This window comes from Salvelinus alpinus, chromosome 2 (assembly GCF_045679555.1).
Source record: "Salvelinus alpinus chromosome 2, SLU_Salpinus.1, whole genome shotgun sequence".
Classification (NCBI taxonomy): Eukaryota; Metazoa; Chordata; class Actinopteri; order Salmoniformes; family Salmonidae; genus Salvelinus; species Salvelinus alpinus.
The window spans coordinates 65,364,685-65,381,536 of NC_092087.1; the positions used below are offsets into that span (position 1 = coordinate 65,364,685).

A 16,852-nucleotide genomic window follows, 5' to 3' on the forward strand; every position below is an offset into this window, starting at 1 on the left:
ACAATGTGACATATGGCATTTAGAGAGAAAGTTCAAGAAGACCTTTTATGGCACTTCGATCATCCGTAACACCTCAAATGAAAACTATCATTCATCTGCACATCAGATACAGCTGCAAATGCTAGAAAATAGGAAAAAGTTTCCAATACATTCAATATGGGAAGAAGTAAATTTTTTGCCCTTAAATATATTCAAAATCTTTACATCAAATTTTTTTTTTTTAAATAAAATCTTTTAAACAATCCTTTCATATACTCTATACTCTTAGTAACCAGTTGCTTTCTTTATATAGAAATTCAAAATTTATTTCGAAGTATTTCTTGAACGGCTCTTAAAATCAGTCTGCTCTAGCCTGCACTATTCTGTACTTCAAGTCGAATGTTGACTATGTTCTCATTAGCAATGAACCGCTACACTTCATTGTCATTAACTGGGTGTCATAATAACCCATCCTAACAATTGATGGCAAAATGTGACAAATCACAGTTAGCATTGTCTGCTGGCAAACTAGCTGTGTGTGAAATAACGGTGTTCTAAAATGTCAGAACCACAGACTTAATATACGTCTATGGTCAGTACAGTCAGGTGCTCCATTGTTCCTTCTAGAAACCCAAGACTTTGAATTCACATAAGGATTTATGTAACTGACTCACGTTGATCTCAATTGACTGAACAGCCATTTCATGTGAAAGCAACACTAGATCGTACTGTAACTGTGTAGACGAAGAACATTCTGAAAAAAATGGTTTGCAAATAAGGAGGCAAAGTGACTACTATCCCCAAGTGTTTGTTGTGGCCCTTTCGAGTTTTGGACTAGTTTGCTCACCATCCACGGATCCAAATTCCTTCTCGTGAGCTTGGGTGAGGATCTCTTTGTAAAGGATTTCCGCCTCCTTGTACTTCCCCTGCTTCAAGTAACACGAAGCCTGGGAGATGGGAGAAAAGGCAAATCACTGAACCAGATGCAACCATCACGGTTTTTGATCTTTAAAAAGGAAAACAAAGTTCATTCTCGTCCTTGCACCATCTTGTTGAGTCTAATACCAATATAAATAAAAACAACATAACAGGAACAAAGAGCTATGGTATGGATGAGCATCGTTGGTTCTCATAGGACAGCGGTGTCAAATTCATTCCATGGAAAGCCTAGTGTCTTCTAAAAATATTTGTATTAAGCCCTAGACAATCAGGTGTCGGGAGTCAGTTCATCAATCAAGTTCAAGGGAGGCGTGAAATCCCGCAGACACTTGGCCCCCCCGTGGAATGAGTTTGATACCTGTGTCGTATGGCCTTTAGTGTCTGCTGGTTTTTGTTCTTAATTTGAAACCACCGTCTGATTTAGACCTGGGAAACCAGGTGTGGTCACTTGTGTGCAATTAGTGTCAGGTGAAAGAAAACCAGTAGACACGCGAGTTGTTCAACCCTGAGCAGCAGTAGACTCAAGCCAGGCAGCCCCCTCACCAGGTTGTTCTTGGTCTTGGCCACGTTGGGGTCGTCAGGGCCCAGCCTGCGTTCGTAGATCTCCAGGGCGCGGCAGTAGTAGTACTCCACCTCCTCGTACTTGCCCTGATTCTGGCACAGCAGGGCCAGGTTGTTCAGCTGCTTGGCCACATCAGGATGGTCCTTGCCCAGCACCTATATGGGAGGCGAGAGGACATAAGCATCAACCAACACAAGTTGAGGTGCAGCCATATAATCATTGGAACATTTCTAGAGATGGAAACGCAACTCATTTTGAAAGATGTACTGTATAAAGTCTCAGTCAAAAGTTGACACTTCCTTTATTTTACACATTGCAGAATAATAGTGAAGACATCAAAACTATGAAATAACACATATGGAATCATGTAGAAACCAAAAGTGTTAAACAAATCAAAATATATTTTAGATTCAAAGTAGCCACCCTTTGCCTTAATGACAGCTTTGTACACTCTTAGCATTCTCTCAACCAGCTTCATTAGGTAGTCGACAATCCATCATTACTTTAAGACATGGCTAGTCAATTCGGAAAATGTTAAGAACTGCCATAGAAAAGGAAGACCTAGAGTTACCTCTGCTGCAGAGGATAAGTTCCTTAGAGTTAATTGTAGCTCAGACTGCAGCCCAAATAAGACAACTCAACATCAACTGTTCAGAGGAGACTGCGTGAATCAGGCCTTCATGGTCGAATTGCTGCAAAGAAACCACTACTAAAGGACACCAATAATAAGAAGAGACTTGCTTGGGCCAAGAAACACGAGCAATGGACATTAGACCGGTGGAAATCTGTCCTTTGGGCTGACGAGGCCAAATTTGAGATTTTTGGTTCCAACCGCCGTGTCTTTGTGAGACGCAGAGTAGGTGAACGACGGATCTCCGCATGCGTGGTTCCCACCTTGAAGCATGGAGGAGGTGGTGTGTGATGGTGCTTTGCTGGTGACACTGATTTATTTAGAATTCAAGGCACACTATGACCAGCAAGGCTACCACAGCATTCTGCAGCAATACGCCATTCAATCTGGTTTGCGCTTAGTGGGACTATCATTTGTTTTTAAACAGGACTATGATCCTAAACACACCTCCGGGCTGTGTAAGGGTTATTTGACCAAGGAGAGTGATGGAGTGCTGCATCAGATGACCTGGCCTCCACAATCACCCGACCTCAACCCATGTGAGATGGTTTGGGATGAGTTGGACCGCAGAGTGAAGGAAAAGAAGTCAACAAGTGCTCAGCATATGTGGGAACTCCTTCAAGACTATTGGAAAAGCATTCCTCATGAAGCTGGTTGAGAGAATGAGTGTGCAAAGCTGTCTTCAAGGGAAAAGGTGGCTACTTTGAAGAATCTAAAATATTAAAAATAATTTGATTTGTTTAACACTTTTTTGGTTATTACATGATTCCATGTGTTATTTCATAGTTTTGATGTCTTCACTATTATTCTACAATGTAAAAAATAAAGAAAAATGAGGAATGGAATGAGTAAGTGTACCCAAACTTTTGATTGGTACTGTATATATGATAAACATTGATGTTTTATGGCTGCCATGAAACCATCAGAACTGTTATGGGACAGTGACGGCATCATTTATTAAAGAACCTCCGCTATCATCAAAGCTACAAAAAATGCATTGTCATGTAATAGGACCTCATATCAACGTCTCGCCATATTAAAAATGATTCATGAGCTGGTGATGAACTTCGGTTATAAGCACCACCTATGTAAAGCTACTTTTCAATTCCAGATTGTGACATTTGCAATTGTTGAGTATATTCATTGGTAATATTCCTAATTGAATGTAGCACAGTACAAATTAACTGACCTTCTATCATTGTACCAAGTATGTCTGCACTGGGTATGTACTGCACTGGACCTACCTTCTCTCTGATCTCCAGAGCCCTCTTGCAAAGGGGCTCAGCTTCCTTGTACTTTCCCCTCTTTCCATACAGCACTGCCAGATTGTTCAGTGTCGCAGCCACCTGAGAAAGAGAAGGATTAGTGAGCAGCTTTCATCGTGTTATGTAGCTGCTCTGTGCCTGCAGTGAGGCGAGTCAAACAAGGGAGCCTGTACTGTTTTAGTGCTCCCAAAAGTGCAACTACAAATGTGTCAGCTTATAGACCTCTAACACCACTACATATTGACATTAATATAAATTGACAATAGTTGTACAATTTGTGATAACGGACATTTCACCTTTGGGAGCATTTACAATACAGGGACTGAGGACCTTTTGCATTCCCATCATGCCCATGTACTTTCCAGGAGCTTGTGATGTGGATGTGTATGAATGCATATTAACAGGACTAACTCCAAGTGCTAGATGCCTGTCCAAGTGCTGACACAACCAGATTTGCCATTAGGAACATGATAAATAGTACATTCCTGTAATATATAAATGGCCCACATGCTTTAGGATTAACCAGCCCTTGGAGCCGCTGTCGGCAGTTTCAACCTGACCAGCTCCAACCCATGTCCTTGCAAATCTTAATATCCAACCAAAGATTAACAACAACAACAAAAAACGCAGAAAAGTCCCTTTCGTCTAGTGAGAAAAGAGATTGCTCCATCCGGTAGACTAGCTCACCGCAGGGTGGTCTTTCCCAAGGGTTTTCTCCCGGATGGACAGTGCGTCGTTGAGCAGGTGAGCCGCCTCCTTGTATTTGTTCTGGTCCCTGAAAAAAAACGAAGAAAAGGGATATACATAAGTCTAAAAGAAAAAGATCCTGAAAAAACTTGGTATGGAAGAGAGCAGTGTGTAGATAAGTGGTATTGGTGGTGAAAATGTGTGGTTACAGAGGTGTTACAGTATAATGACAAAGGATAGCAGCACATAAGTGTGATAACACGGCTCCAGCAGGAGAAGGGTTAATATGGTGGGCTACGACACAGACACACACCTGTAGACCAGGGCCAGGATGTTGAGCATGGTGGCCACGTCAGGGTGGTCGTGTCCGGATGTCTTCTCCAGGTCCTCCAGGGCCTGTTTGCAGAGGGGCACGGCCACCTCGTAGCGGCCTTGGGAGGCGTACTGGATAACCAGGTTGTGGAGGGTCCTCAGGCGTGCCGGGATCTCATAGCCACCCTGCTGGGCCGCAGCCACCGCTGCGCTGTTATGCTGGTGCGGCACTGAAGGAGAGGACGGGGCAGGGACATATGCGGTTTGTTCCCAGTTAGAAGGTTTGGGCAGTTTCTGCAGAGTTTTACGTTCGTATAATATGGATTTGGAATTCTCATTTGCATACAATCAATAGAATATAAAGATTTGAAGACCAGTAAAATGCCAGTTCTGTGCTAATAAAATTATCCGATTTGAGGGTCCTCAGCTCAATATTAGAGCAACTCCATTTCAAATATGGAACCTTAAATTAAAAAAACAAGATGACGCAGCAGGTTGTTGTTTGACGTTATGCACCAAAGATATGAACATGAAAGAATCTATACTAATCCGATACTGTATGACGACGCAGGATATGGTTGTAGTAGACAGACCGCTTACTTCCTTGACTGTTTTCCTCCTCATCATTGGGGAAGAGGTCGTCCAGTGTATCTTTAGGAGGCACTCCATCTTTCTCCTCCTGGAAAAAAACAATGTCACTTATTGCCAGTTTCATCCTTTTTTCAGGACATCTGGTTTGGTCTAAGGAGTGGAATTCTAATTATATACTCAGTGGCAGTTACATTTGCCAAGACCTACCCCACAGTTTACAAACAGCCAGGGCAGCGCTTTTGACTTGAAATTAAAGTTACATTGTGCCTTTAAATCCCAGATGGCCACAAGAAGTTTCCATCGAATTGAGAGTCAATGTTTGACAGACAGCAGGGTGCTCAAGGAGACTCATGCACCTCATCACGGTTCCCTTCAGGCTGAACTAGAAACACTCCACCCCACCTTCCACATTCATACCTCCTGTCCTTGCATTCCCAGACACGTACAAGAACTATAAATATTCAACAGCCGACATCATTTGAAAAGTGCTAAATTCCAGTCTGGACTACATTTGGTACATATTAATGAGCTCTTGTCAATATGTATAAATGTTAATGACTAAATTAATTGCCTTAACAGCAGCCAAGGGATAGATGACTTCCGCCCAACATACACTATAATCAGTTCAAAATGGTTGGGGTGTCATTGTAAATAAGAATTTGTTCTTAACCGACTTGCCTAGTTAAAAAGGGTAAATTAATATTACTTTAAAAAAATATATATCTTAAAGATGGTGAGTGAGACCCATTCATTCACCTTGGCAGCCTGCATTGCTCATGGAAAGGGAGAAAAAGAGGGAAGAATAAAGAAGATTACGAGAGGAGTGAAATGGCTCTTTTATGACAGAATATGGCGCTTGTCTGTCTAGTTAACTAATAGGCTGCTAGGCTTTACAAAAGACGTGCTCTCAGCTCTCATTTCATCTCTTAGGGAGAATTCCCTAGCGATCAATCCGCTCTAAAAATGATCTTGCACATAAATGGAGAGATCCAAATCCTGGTTGAGAATAGAGAATGTAGACTACATAGGCAGTAGAGAAGAGGTCAAGTATTATCGATAGGTCACAGTTGCAACCCCCCAGAAGCAGCTTCATCAGCTGAGGCTTATGCAATGCCTGATTACTTGCATGAGGATTACAGCTCTGGAGCTGGTTCAATTGTTTATGATCAGGGAGTTTGTGTGTGTATTACCTCAGAGAAAGAAATGTGTTCATACTTCCTGAACTGATTCGGCAGCGGTGCGTGTGTGCTTGCAAGCGATTCTGTTGTGCATCCAAGTATGGGTGTATGCGAGTGCATAACAACTCACAGTAGGGGACACATCCTCGTCGTACTTCTTCAGCTGATTCATGAACTCCAGGTGCTTCTTCTCCTCTTCCAGCTGGGCCACACTCTGCTCGCTCTTCTGCAGCTTTTGCTGGGTGCCCGCCAGCTCGTCCCGCAGCCACTGGTTCTCTTGGCACAGTCGACGTACCTGGGCACGCAGCTTCTGCTTCTCCGACTCCACAGCGTTCAGGTGGGCAGACAGGGCCATCATCACCTGATAGAGAAAGGTGCATACATGCAGAGGGATCAATTAATTATGTATCATTGTATGTGATTCAGCCCTAGGACCATGCCTCAGGACTACCCGGTGACTCCTGGCTGTACCTGTCCCGTCCACCTGGTCGTGCTTCTGATCCAGTATCTGCTGTTCTGCCTGTGGCTATGGAACCCTGACCTGTTCACAGGGTGTACTACCTTGTCCCGGACCTCCTCTCTCTCGCCCTCTTCCGCACCTGCTGTCTCAACCTCTGAATGCTTGGCTATGAAAAGCCAGCTGACATTTACTCCTGAGGTGCTGACCTGTTGCCCCTCTACAACCACTGATTACCATTTGACCCTGCGGGTCATCGATGAACATCTTGAAGAACGATCTGGCCTTAATGGCCATGTACTCTTGTAATCTCCACCCGGCACAGCCAGAAGAGGACTGGCCACCCCTCAGAGCCTAGTTCCTCTCTAGGTTTCTTCATAGGTTCCTGCCTTTCTAGGGAGTTTTTCCTTCTACATCTGCATTGCTTGTTCTTTGGGGTTTTAGGCTGTGTTTCTGTATAAGCACTTGGTGACATCTTTATAAATACGTTTGATTGATTGATTAATAATGAAGGTCACAATTTGTGGCAGCGGTGGATTCATGTGGCCAGAGACAAGCAGCCTACATAAACCAGAGAAAGACTAGTTAACTTTAAAACATGAAACTCTGATGCATGCAACATTAACTCCTGTTAACGTTAACTCATGGGGATCCCCCCAAGAATGGATTGAGAACCCGTGCTATAACCACCCCAAGTCTCTTCCTATCACCCAGGGACCGTCAACCCTTACCTGCGCCTCGCCCAGCCCCAGCTCGATCATTTCCACTGACTTGCGCAGCAGGCTGGACTTCTCGTGCACCAGGTTGGCCTCCTCGTCCTTCTTCAGGCAGCGAATGGTCTCCAGCAGGCTGTGCAGGATGGAGTTGTGCTCGCTCTTCAGCGCCTCCAGGCCCTGGATCACCAGCTTGGTGCTGGAGATGATCTCCTCCTGGGACAGCTTCTCCAGACGGTCTTCCCTGGGGTACACCATGATTGACATTGCCTGGTGGACCTAGAACCTAATACACTTAGTGGAGGGAAGTGGAAGAAAATGAAGGTGGATGTTAGGTCACTCTTGGGGCAGTGGTTCCTTTTATTGCCATAACCTCAGTTTTGGGGATTTTCTTTAGACCCATCAGAGCAAAACAATAGCCTACTTCTTTTCACAAGCTGATTTTTAGTGACACAGAAGGGACTAGCCGCTACTAACCTCCATTTGGGAAACTGCTCTAGGGTCAAGTGGGGGGAATACACACCTCAATTGTCTGGTCTCGTTACGAGCTACACAGAAAGCTTGTCAACAGGAAGCTTAGTAATGCTCCAAGACAATTCAGAGTGATGCTCCAGTTAATTACTTACAAAACATAAATATTCTATAGGCAGCTCCTACTTTGACTGTGCCATGCATAGTTGATCTACCAAAGTTCTACAAGATTCCAACATCTTGAGACTTCCACTGCCATTATCAGCAGCAAAAAAGCACAGCTCAAGTAAACATTCATTCATTGAGGTTGCTCTGTTTACAATCCACGCTACAAGTTTTGAATTAAACTGGATAGAGATGTACAAGAAACTGGAAGCCTTGGGATACAAAATGACAGGGTAGGAGTCCAATCTAGCCCACAATCTCTACACTCCCTGGAATCGACAAAGCCAGAGGAATAAAACACTTTGCTCCCCCTGCCTTCACAAGACAGTCACATGATTATGCTTGGCGTGGGCATAGCAGCAGAAAATTGGGCTAACCCCCGAGCATTTAGCCCTGAGTTCATCATCAAAGCGCTTGCAGATAAATATGAGGAAACTGTTGTAGCCGGCTGAATGTGCATTTCCATTGTGGAAAAATTCCGCTCTAGTCACTCGTATTAGTATTCTTATTCCAAAACAGGCAGATAATCTCGAACTCTGTGGTGATTTTTCATTTAAATTGAAATATCCCATTACAAAGTCTGTTTAGAGCCATGGAAACAGACTGCCAGAAATAGAGCACCAAGAGCCAATCATAAAATGAGAACTAGCCCTGCAGTGTGCCTACGTATCATTTCACCTGGATGCACAGAGCGAACGCAAGCGTGCACACACACGCAGCTTGACAGAGTAGTACAGTAGGCTACTAGCTTGCATGACATTCCTTTCATATTGAAAACACACACAGCATTGAGCCTCAATCCATTCTTTTCAGCAAGCCTTCTAAAAATAGGTTGACGATACAGCCAAAGCCTATAGATTCAGAAAAATACAGAATTGCTTTTAAGAATGGGATTCGGCTAAATGTAATCTGGAAACAAACTAAATGGATATCTAGACTCTAGACTACATTGAACACAGGGTAAATAACTAGTGCAAATGGTAGCACATAGGCGGTCACCAATGTTGATACTAGGCATGACGGATTACAGAGGTCCAATTTCAAAGAGTAATGGCGCTTTTATAGGAGCATGAGTCATATTTAATGAAATTGGCTACGAAGCCACTATTAGACTTCTCAATGGGCATCTATAGGACATTCCATTTCAGATTAACAGTCAGCGTTATCGCTCGGGGGGGGGGGGGGGGGGGGGGGGGCAAGTTCCAAGAAAAAACATGATTCTTTGAGCAAGCATAGACATAGGAAAGACGTTTTCAATACCATAACGCAGTTAGTCCATACGTCCAAAAGGTAATGAGATCTGGTATCAAAAACACTTGATTTATTTGCATGGTAAAGCAAAGTAGTATAGTACAGAAATAATGCCACACATGCGAACCAAGCATACAGCAGTGATAGTCTTCACAGGGTCAAGTACTGTTCAGTTACAGTAGGTTAAGATGTAGGCTAGTAGAATAATTATGTCAAATTATTCATTGCAGTATGTAAGTTAGCTGTGGGCTAAAAGGAAGCTTGAAATTAGCTCTCTCTTAATTATTTACACAATGTCCCAAGGTGCACACTCAGAAGAAGAAAAAGGCACAATGCAGAAAAACAATCATGATGTTAGCTCACAGGAATAAGGGATATTGGGTTCCCTCAACAGAAAACACGAGCCAGGGTCGTACTAGCCTACATTGTATTCCCTTTCAGTCAATTTAGAGGAATTAATTGAAATACAACTAATTAATTAACAATTGCTCATAATTCTCTACTGTGGAGTTACCAATTAATGAAGTTGAATAAAGTTCCTGATTTGACATGGTATAGACCACAAACAAAAGCTTCTAGCAAATATGACGATGGTGACCGGGGCACACTACCATTTAAAGGAGAAGGAAGCTGAAATATAAAAATTGAGCTGGGTCTACAGACAATCACAGACTACAAAAAGAAAACCAGCCACGTCACGGACACCGACGTCTTGCATCCAGACAAACTAAACACCTTCTTTGCCTGCTTTGAGGATAATACAGTGCCATTGACGCGGCCCGCTACCAAGGACTGTGGGCCCCCCTCTCCTTCTCCGTGGCCGACGTGAGTAAGACATTTAAATGTGTTAACCTTCACTAGACTGCCAGCCCAGATGGCATCCCTCGCCACGTCCTCAGAGCATGCGCAGACCAGCTGGCTGGTGTATTTACCAACATATTCAATCTCTCCCTATCCTGGTCTGCTGTCCCCACATGCTTCAAGATGGCCACCATTCTTCCTGTACCCAAGAAGGCAAAGGTAACTGAACTAAATGACTATCGCCCCGTGGCACTCACTTCTGTCATCATGAAGTGCTTTGAGAGGATAATCAAGGATCATATCACCTCCACCTTACCTGTCACCCTAGACCCACTTCACTTTGCATACTACTCCAATAGGTCCACAGATGACGCAATCGCCATAACACTGCCCTATCCCATCGTTACAAGAGGAATACCTACGTAAGAATACTGTTCATTGACTACAGCTCAGCATTCAACAACGTAGTACCCTCCAAGCTAATCATTAAGCTTGAGGCCCTGGGTCTCAACCCCACCCTGTGCAATTGGGTTCTGGACTTCCTGACGGACCGCCCCCAGGTGGTGAAGGTAGGAAACAACATCTCCACTTCGCTGATCCTCAACACTGGGGCCCCACAAGGGTGCGTGTTCAGTCCCCTCCTGTACTCCCTGTTCACCCATGACTGCGTGGCCATGCACGCCTCCAACTCAATCATCTAGTTTGTAGATGACAACATTAGTAGGCTTGATTAGCAACGACGAGACAGCCTACAGGGAGGTGGTGAGGACACTGGGAGTGTGGTGTCAGCAAAACAACCCCTCACTCAACATCAACAAAACAAAGGAGATGATCGTGGACTTCAGGAAACAGCAGAGGGAGCACCCCTCTATCCATATCAACGGGACAGCAGTGGAGAAGGTGGAAAGTTATGTTCCTCGATGTGCATATCACGGACAAACTGAAAATGGTCCACCAACACAGAATGTGGTGAAGGCGCAACAGCATCTCTTCAACCTCAGGAGGCTGAAGAAATGTAGTTGTCACCTAAAAATTTACAGATGCACAATTGAGAGCATCCCGTTGGGCTGCATCACCGCCTGGTACGGTAACTGCACCGCCCACAACCGCAAGGCTCTCCAGAAAGTGGTGCGGTCTGCACAAGCAACACCGGGGGCAAACTCCCTGCCCTCCAGGACACTTACAACACCCAATATCCTAGATTAACTTTTTGGCCTTCCTGTGACAACAACCACCCGAGCCACTGCCGGTTCACGCCGCTACCATCCAGAAGGCGAGGTCAGTACAGGTGCATCAAAGCTGGGACCGAGAGACTGAAAAAGGGCTTCCATCTCAAGGCCATCAGACTGTTAAATAGCCATCACTAACACAGAGGCTGCTGCATACATACAGATTTGAAATCATTGGCCACTTTAATAAATGGATCACTAGTCACTTTAAATGTTTCCATATCTTGCATTACTCATCCCATATGTATAAACTGTATTTTATACCATCTTGCCTATGACGCTCGGTCATTGCTCATCCATATATTTATATATTCTTATTCCATTCCTTTATTTACATTTTTAGGTAGTTGTTGTGGAATTGTTAGATTACATTTTAGATATTGCTGCACTGTCGGAACTAAAAGCACAAGCATTTTGCTACACTCGCAATAACATCTGCTAACCATGTGTATGTGACCAATCAAATTTTATTTGAGTATAGCGAAACAGGAAGATACTGCTGTTTATACCGAAGGTGGATCAGCTAAGCAACTTTATCTTTTGAAGAATCTGACTTTGCTCTTCACTACTTCTATTAAGGATGTATTGACATTTACAAGTAGAAATTTTACAGAAAGTAACTAAGAGTGACAGTTTGTGTCTTGAACAAATGCATCTGCAACCTTCTAATATATCCATTAACTCATTCAACGTCAACAAATCAATAACATAGCCTCTCACAAGTTGCAATTAATAAGTGTATTTTTTTATTTAACCTTTATTTAACTAGGAAAGTCAGTTAAGAACAACTTCTTATTTACAATGACGGCCTACCGGGCAAAGTGCACATTCTATAACATAACCTACCCAACAGTGGTGCTAAAACTACCACATGCTTACAGGCCTAGGTCACACATGCATGCAATGAAGTCTTGCTCTGGACCAGACATAAAAGGCTTGGATCAGCATTTAGTGTCTGGTTCCTCTCAGGGAACCAGTTTATTAGTAAGACTACACTTTCCCATAACGTTTCCTCCTTACTGTGGCTAAATGGTTAATTTACTGTATGTGAATATAGGTTGGCCTATTTGTACACAATATCAAATTAAAATAATGCATTGATGCTCACAGAATTATTGCTTAGATACACTGAAGGCCTTTAGACTATAAAATGGACACATGCCGACTTGAGATTCACACAACTTCAAATTTCTCAGAACTCTCCTTTTGAAAGTCCAATTTACACACACACATATTTAAAGTAAGGATAGGGCCCGTAGATCTCTATTCTATCAAACCCAATAAGTCAAAAGCAACGTTCTTCCGGTGTTTTCCAGCATAAAACAAATGTTGTTTTGAATATCCTAGACAACCAGTTACGGTGATTGAATGAAAAGCCCTGCTGAGTCGCTAACCACCCTCTCCCCTTTGTCTCCTCGATGTGACGCACCAAGGCTAAAGATACTTTTATAAACAGCTGGTCTGATATAATGGCTCTTCAAGCTGACATTTTCCAACCAATCTGACAATGGTGAGTCATGGCAATGAATCGTTGATGCTGGTTCAAATGCCACGCTGCCTCTTTCAGTGAGGCAGAAGGAAAGGGAAAGAGGGATACCTAGTCAATTGTACAACTGAAATGTGTCTTCCATATTTAACTCAACCCCTCTGAATGGAGAGGTGCGGCGGCTGCCTTAATCGTCATGCAAATCGTCGGCGCCCGGGGAAAAGTGGGTTAACTGCCTTGCTCAAGGGCAGAACGACAGAGGGGCTCCCGAGTGGCGCAGTGGTCTGAGGCACTGCATCAATGCTTGAGATGTCACTACAGACACCCACTACAGACACCCTGTAGTTCGAATCCAGGCTGAATCACAACCGGCCGTGATTGGGAGTCCCATAGGGCGGTGTACAATTGGCCCAGCGTCGTCCGGGTTTGTTCTTAACTGACTTGCCTAGTTAAATAAGGATTAAATAAATAAAATAGTATTTTGTAGGCCTCTTTGTATGTACATTTTTGACTGACAAAGGAGACAACGGCCCAACGTGATTTCAAAATTCGGTATCACGAGGGTCAATTATAGGCATATTACCGTTTGTGTCAGCCCGCTTCGAGGTTTCACCACCAGGGCATACATTTATTTGACAGAGCACGTTGAAAGGAAACTTCACAGCAAACTACTATGAACATAATTACAGAGGAACAAAAGCTTTCATACAGTACTGTATGTCTTCTGGGTGTGTGCACTTGAACACCTGTCTGGTAAAACTGTAACTAGGGGAGCAATTTCTTCCTTTTATCTCACTCTTTCAGATCCAGTTACATATCTGACTGCCGTTGTTATGAGATGTCTGCAGTCCAAAGGTCACTTTACTTCTCCACTCTAGTAAATAAACAGCCAAGTGGACTGGACAAGCATCTCTGCTCAAATCGTTTGATGTCTGTTATTAGGAAAAACCGTCTGGGGCAAGGGCTCTAAATTAACATTTTTCATTTGTCGCACTGGTGCTCCCAACTTAAATTCAAGCTACTTTTGAAGCACATGTTGAGCCCTAGAAACTAATATGGAACTCTGTAAATACATGACTTTATTATAAAAGCTTGGTAAGAATACCTGTCATTGAAAGTACAAAGTCATTTGTGGAATATTAGGTTTCTACATCGTGTTAAAGCACTATTTTCCAATTGAGATTCATTATATTGAAAGAAAATGGCAGGTTTGTGATGAGGACACGCAAGAGATCTGACATTCAGTCATTGCGATGATCATTGATATCCTGAAGAAGCTATCCCTTTTCCTTTCTTTGTGCCCCCAAATGTTTGGATATACTGCGAAGGTTGCCAGGTTGTTAGCCAATGAGGTAACATGACTGAAGAAAGACAAATGGTTATCATCGTCGATGAGCGAGTAGTTTTAGAACAGCTCACGATATGGTTTATTAATGTAAAATGCAGTCCCGTCGATTAGAGTTTGACCGACTACGATTTGTCAACGCCGATACCGATATTGGAGCACCAAAAAAAGCCGATACTGATTAATCGCAATGAACACTTTTATTTTAAATTAATATAATACATAAATAAAATCTATTTAGTCTCAAATAAATAATGAAACATGTTAATTTGGTTTAAATAATGCAAAAACAGTTTTGGAGAAGAAAGTAAAAGTGCAATATGTGCCATATAAAAAAGCTAATGTTCAAGTTCCTTGCTCAGAACATATGAAAGCTGGTGGTTCAATATTCCCAGGTCTTCAATATTCCCAGTTAAGAAGTTTTAGGTTGCAGTTATAGGAATTATGAAGCGTTGACTATTTCTCTCTATACCATTTGTATTTCATATACCTTTGACTATTGGATGTTCTTATAGGCACTTTAGTCTTGCCAGCCTAATCTAGGGAGTTGATAGGCTTGAAGTCATAAACAGCGCTGTGCTTCAAGCATTGCTAAGAGCTGCTGGCAAATGCAGTTTGAATGAATGCTTACGAGCCTGCTGCTGCCTACCACCGCTCAGTCAGACTACTATAATTAAGTCTATGATTTGATAGAGTAAACACAGAAATACGAACCTTTGGTCATTAATATGGTCAAATCCGGAAACTATAATTTAGAAAACAAAACATTTATTCTTTCAGTGAAATACGGAACCGTTCCGTATTTTATCGAACGGGTGTCAACCCTAAGTTAAAATATTGCTGTTACATTGCACAACCTTCAATATTTTGTCATAATTATGTAAAATTCGGGCAAATTAGTTCACAGTTCGCAACGAGCCAGGCGGCCCAAACTGTTGCATATATCCTGACTCTGCTTGCACTGAACGCAAGTGAAGTGACACAATTTCCCTAGTTAATATTGCCTGCTAACATGAATTTATTTGAACTAAATATGTAGGTTTAAAAAATATATAATTCTGTGTATTGATTTTAAGAAAGGCCTTGATGTTTATGGTTAGGTACATTTGTGCAAAGATTGGGCTTTTTTCAGCAATGCACTTTTGTTAAATCACCCGTTTGGCGAAGTTGAATTAGGCTGTGATTCGATAAATTAACATGCACCGCATTGATTATTTGCATCGCAGTACAAGCTAGTTAACCTAGTAATATCATCAACCATGTGTAGTTAACTAGTGATTATGTGAAGATTGATTGTTTTTTTATAAGATACGTTTAATGCTAGCTAGCAACTTACCTTGGCTCCTTGCAGCCACAAGGTCCTTTTGATGCTGCACTCGCATTAACAGGTGGTCAGCCTGCCACGCAGTTTCCTTGTGGATTGCAATGTAATCGGCGTCCAAAAAGACAGATTACCGATTGTTATGAAAATTTGAAAATCGGCCCTAATTAATCAGCCATGTCGATCTCTACCGTTGACCTCTACCGTCGATATATTATAAGAAGACCTAGTTGGGCTACAAGCAAGCCGTTTTCGCTGCAGTAATGGTGAAACCATGACGCTAATGAGTCTGCACTCCCTTGTCTCTCTAGGGCAGTGTTTCACCAAACTCAGTCCTGGGGACTCCATGGGGTTTACCTTTTGTTTTTTGCCCTAGCACTAAACAGCTGATTCAAATAATTAACTCCTCATCGAGCGTTCATTATTTGAATCAGCTGTGTAGTGCCTGGGCAAAAAAATAAACGTAAACCCCTTGGGGTCCCTAGGACTGAGTTTGGGAAACGCTGCTCTAGGGCACTTGGAAACAACAGTACAGCGAAGCCTTATCATTACAATAATTATTATCTTGGAGATTTGTTTTCATAGTCGCACAGTTCTCCCAAAATAAAACTCCTGGTCGCACGAGATGGGTGCAATTGCGGCCCCCTTATTGGTTCATTTTTATGCTAGTTCTCCGGTACACAGGCGCGAAGTGGGGGCGCTCCAGTACAGTAGGTGGCGGTATTGCACCATAACGTCAGATGCCAACTGGCGATAAACCCCAAAGAAGAGGCGGCGGGGGTGACAATGGTAGCTAGTTAGCTAGGACACCGGTATATGCAAAACTGGAGATTCCACCAAGTAGGTGTGGATATCACCATAGGCTACTTTGGGCCATTTGGTAGGGTTGCCTCTCCAGCTATGGGTAAACAAACAGTGACTTAAGTATACTGCGATAGCTTTACTGTTAGTCTTAGCATGTCAGCTAACAAATTAGTGGCAGAATAAGTATAATGCAAATGTTTTTTTGTTGTGATAGAAAAGTGTGTTAATAACGAACAACACTTGAGGCTGCTGAAAAGGTTTATTGAAACGACAAAGAGCGTCAGCAGTTTGCTTAGGATGCCGCCAAACTTAGGTTAATTAAATGGGAGTAACAGGAGTAGCCTACGGCTGTATCATACTCGGGGGCGTAGTCACGTTAAACCACGCCTTGCCGTATCTATAGACAATAGCATGAAGACGGCGGGGGCGTTCGTGCATCAATCAATGCCCAGTCATGTGAAATCCATAGATAGGGCCTAATGTATTTATTTCAATTGACTGATTTCCTTATATGAACTCTAACTCAGTGAAATTGTTCAATGTTGCGTTTATATTTTTTAATATAAATAAAATAGGCCTTTACAAGAACTGTTATCAATAGGCTACTTACTGTCTGTAGTTAGGCTGTGTAGTCAATAAGGCAATAACAATCACACTGCTTCTCT

The 16,852-nt window shown here is 42.8% G+C and overlaps 1 protein-coding gene across 2 annotated transcripts in view; it reads right to left on the reverse strand.

Moving 5' to 3' along the window:
- Window positions 1–16,852, reverse strand: part of LOC139566933 (kinesin light chain 1-like) — a 31,085-nt gene that overhangs the window by 13,862 nt on the left and 371 nt on the right. For both annotated transcript variants that reach the window (XM_071388313.1, XM_071388323.1), the window contains exons 2-9: window positions 7,333–7,608; window positions 6,275–6,505; window positions 4,976–5,054; window positions 4,377–4,605; window positions 4,064–4,151; window positions 3,356–3,457; window positions 1,462–1,635; window positions 827–926 (exon numbers count right to left, since the gene is read on the reverse strand). In XM_071388313.1, the coding sequence (XP_071244414.1) occupies window positions 827–926; window positions 1,462–1,635; window positions 3,356–3,457; window positions 4,064–4,151; window positions 4,377–4,605; window positions 4,976–5,054; window positions 6,275–6,505; window positions 7,333–7,581 (1,252 nt within the window). In that variant the 5' untranslated portion in view covers window positions 7,582–7,608. The remainder of the gene's footprint in view (window positions 1–826; window positions 927–1,461; window positions 1,636–3,355; window positions 3,458–4,063; window positions 4,152–4,376; window positions 4,606–4,975; window positions 5,055–6,274; window positions 6,506–7,332; window positions 7,609–16,852) is intronic.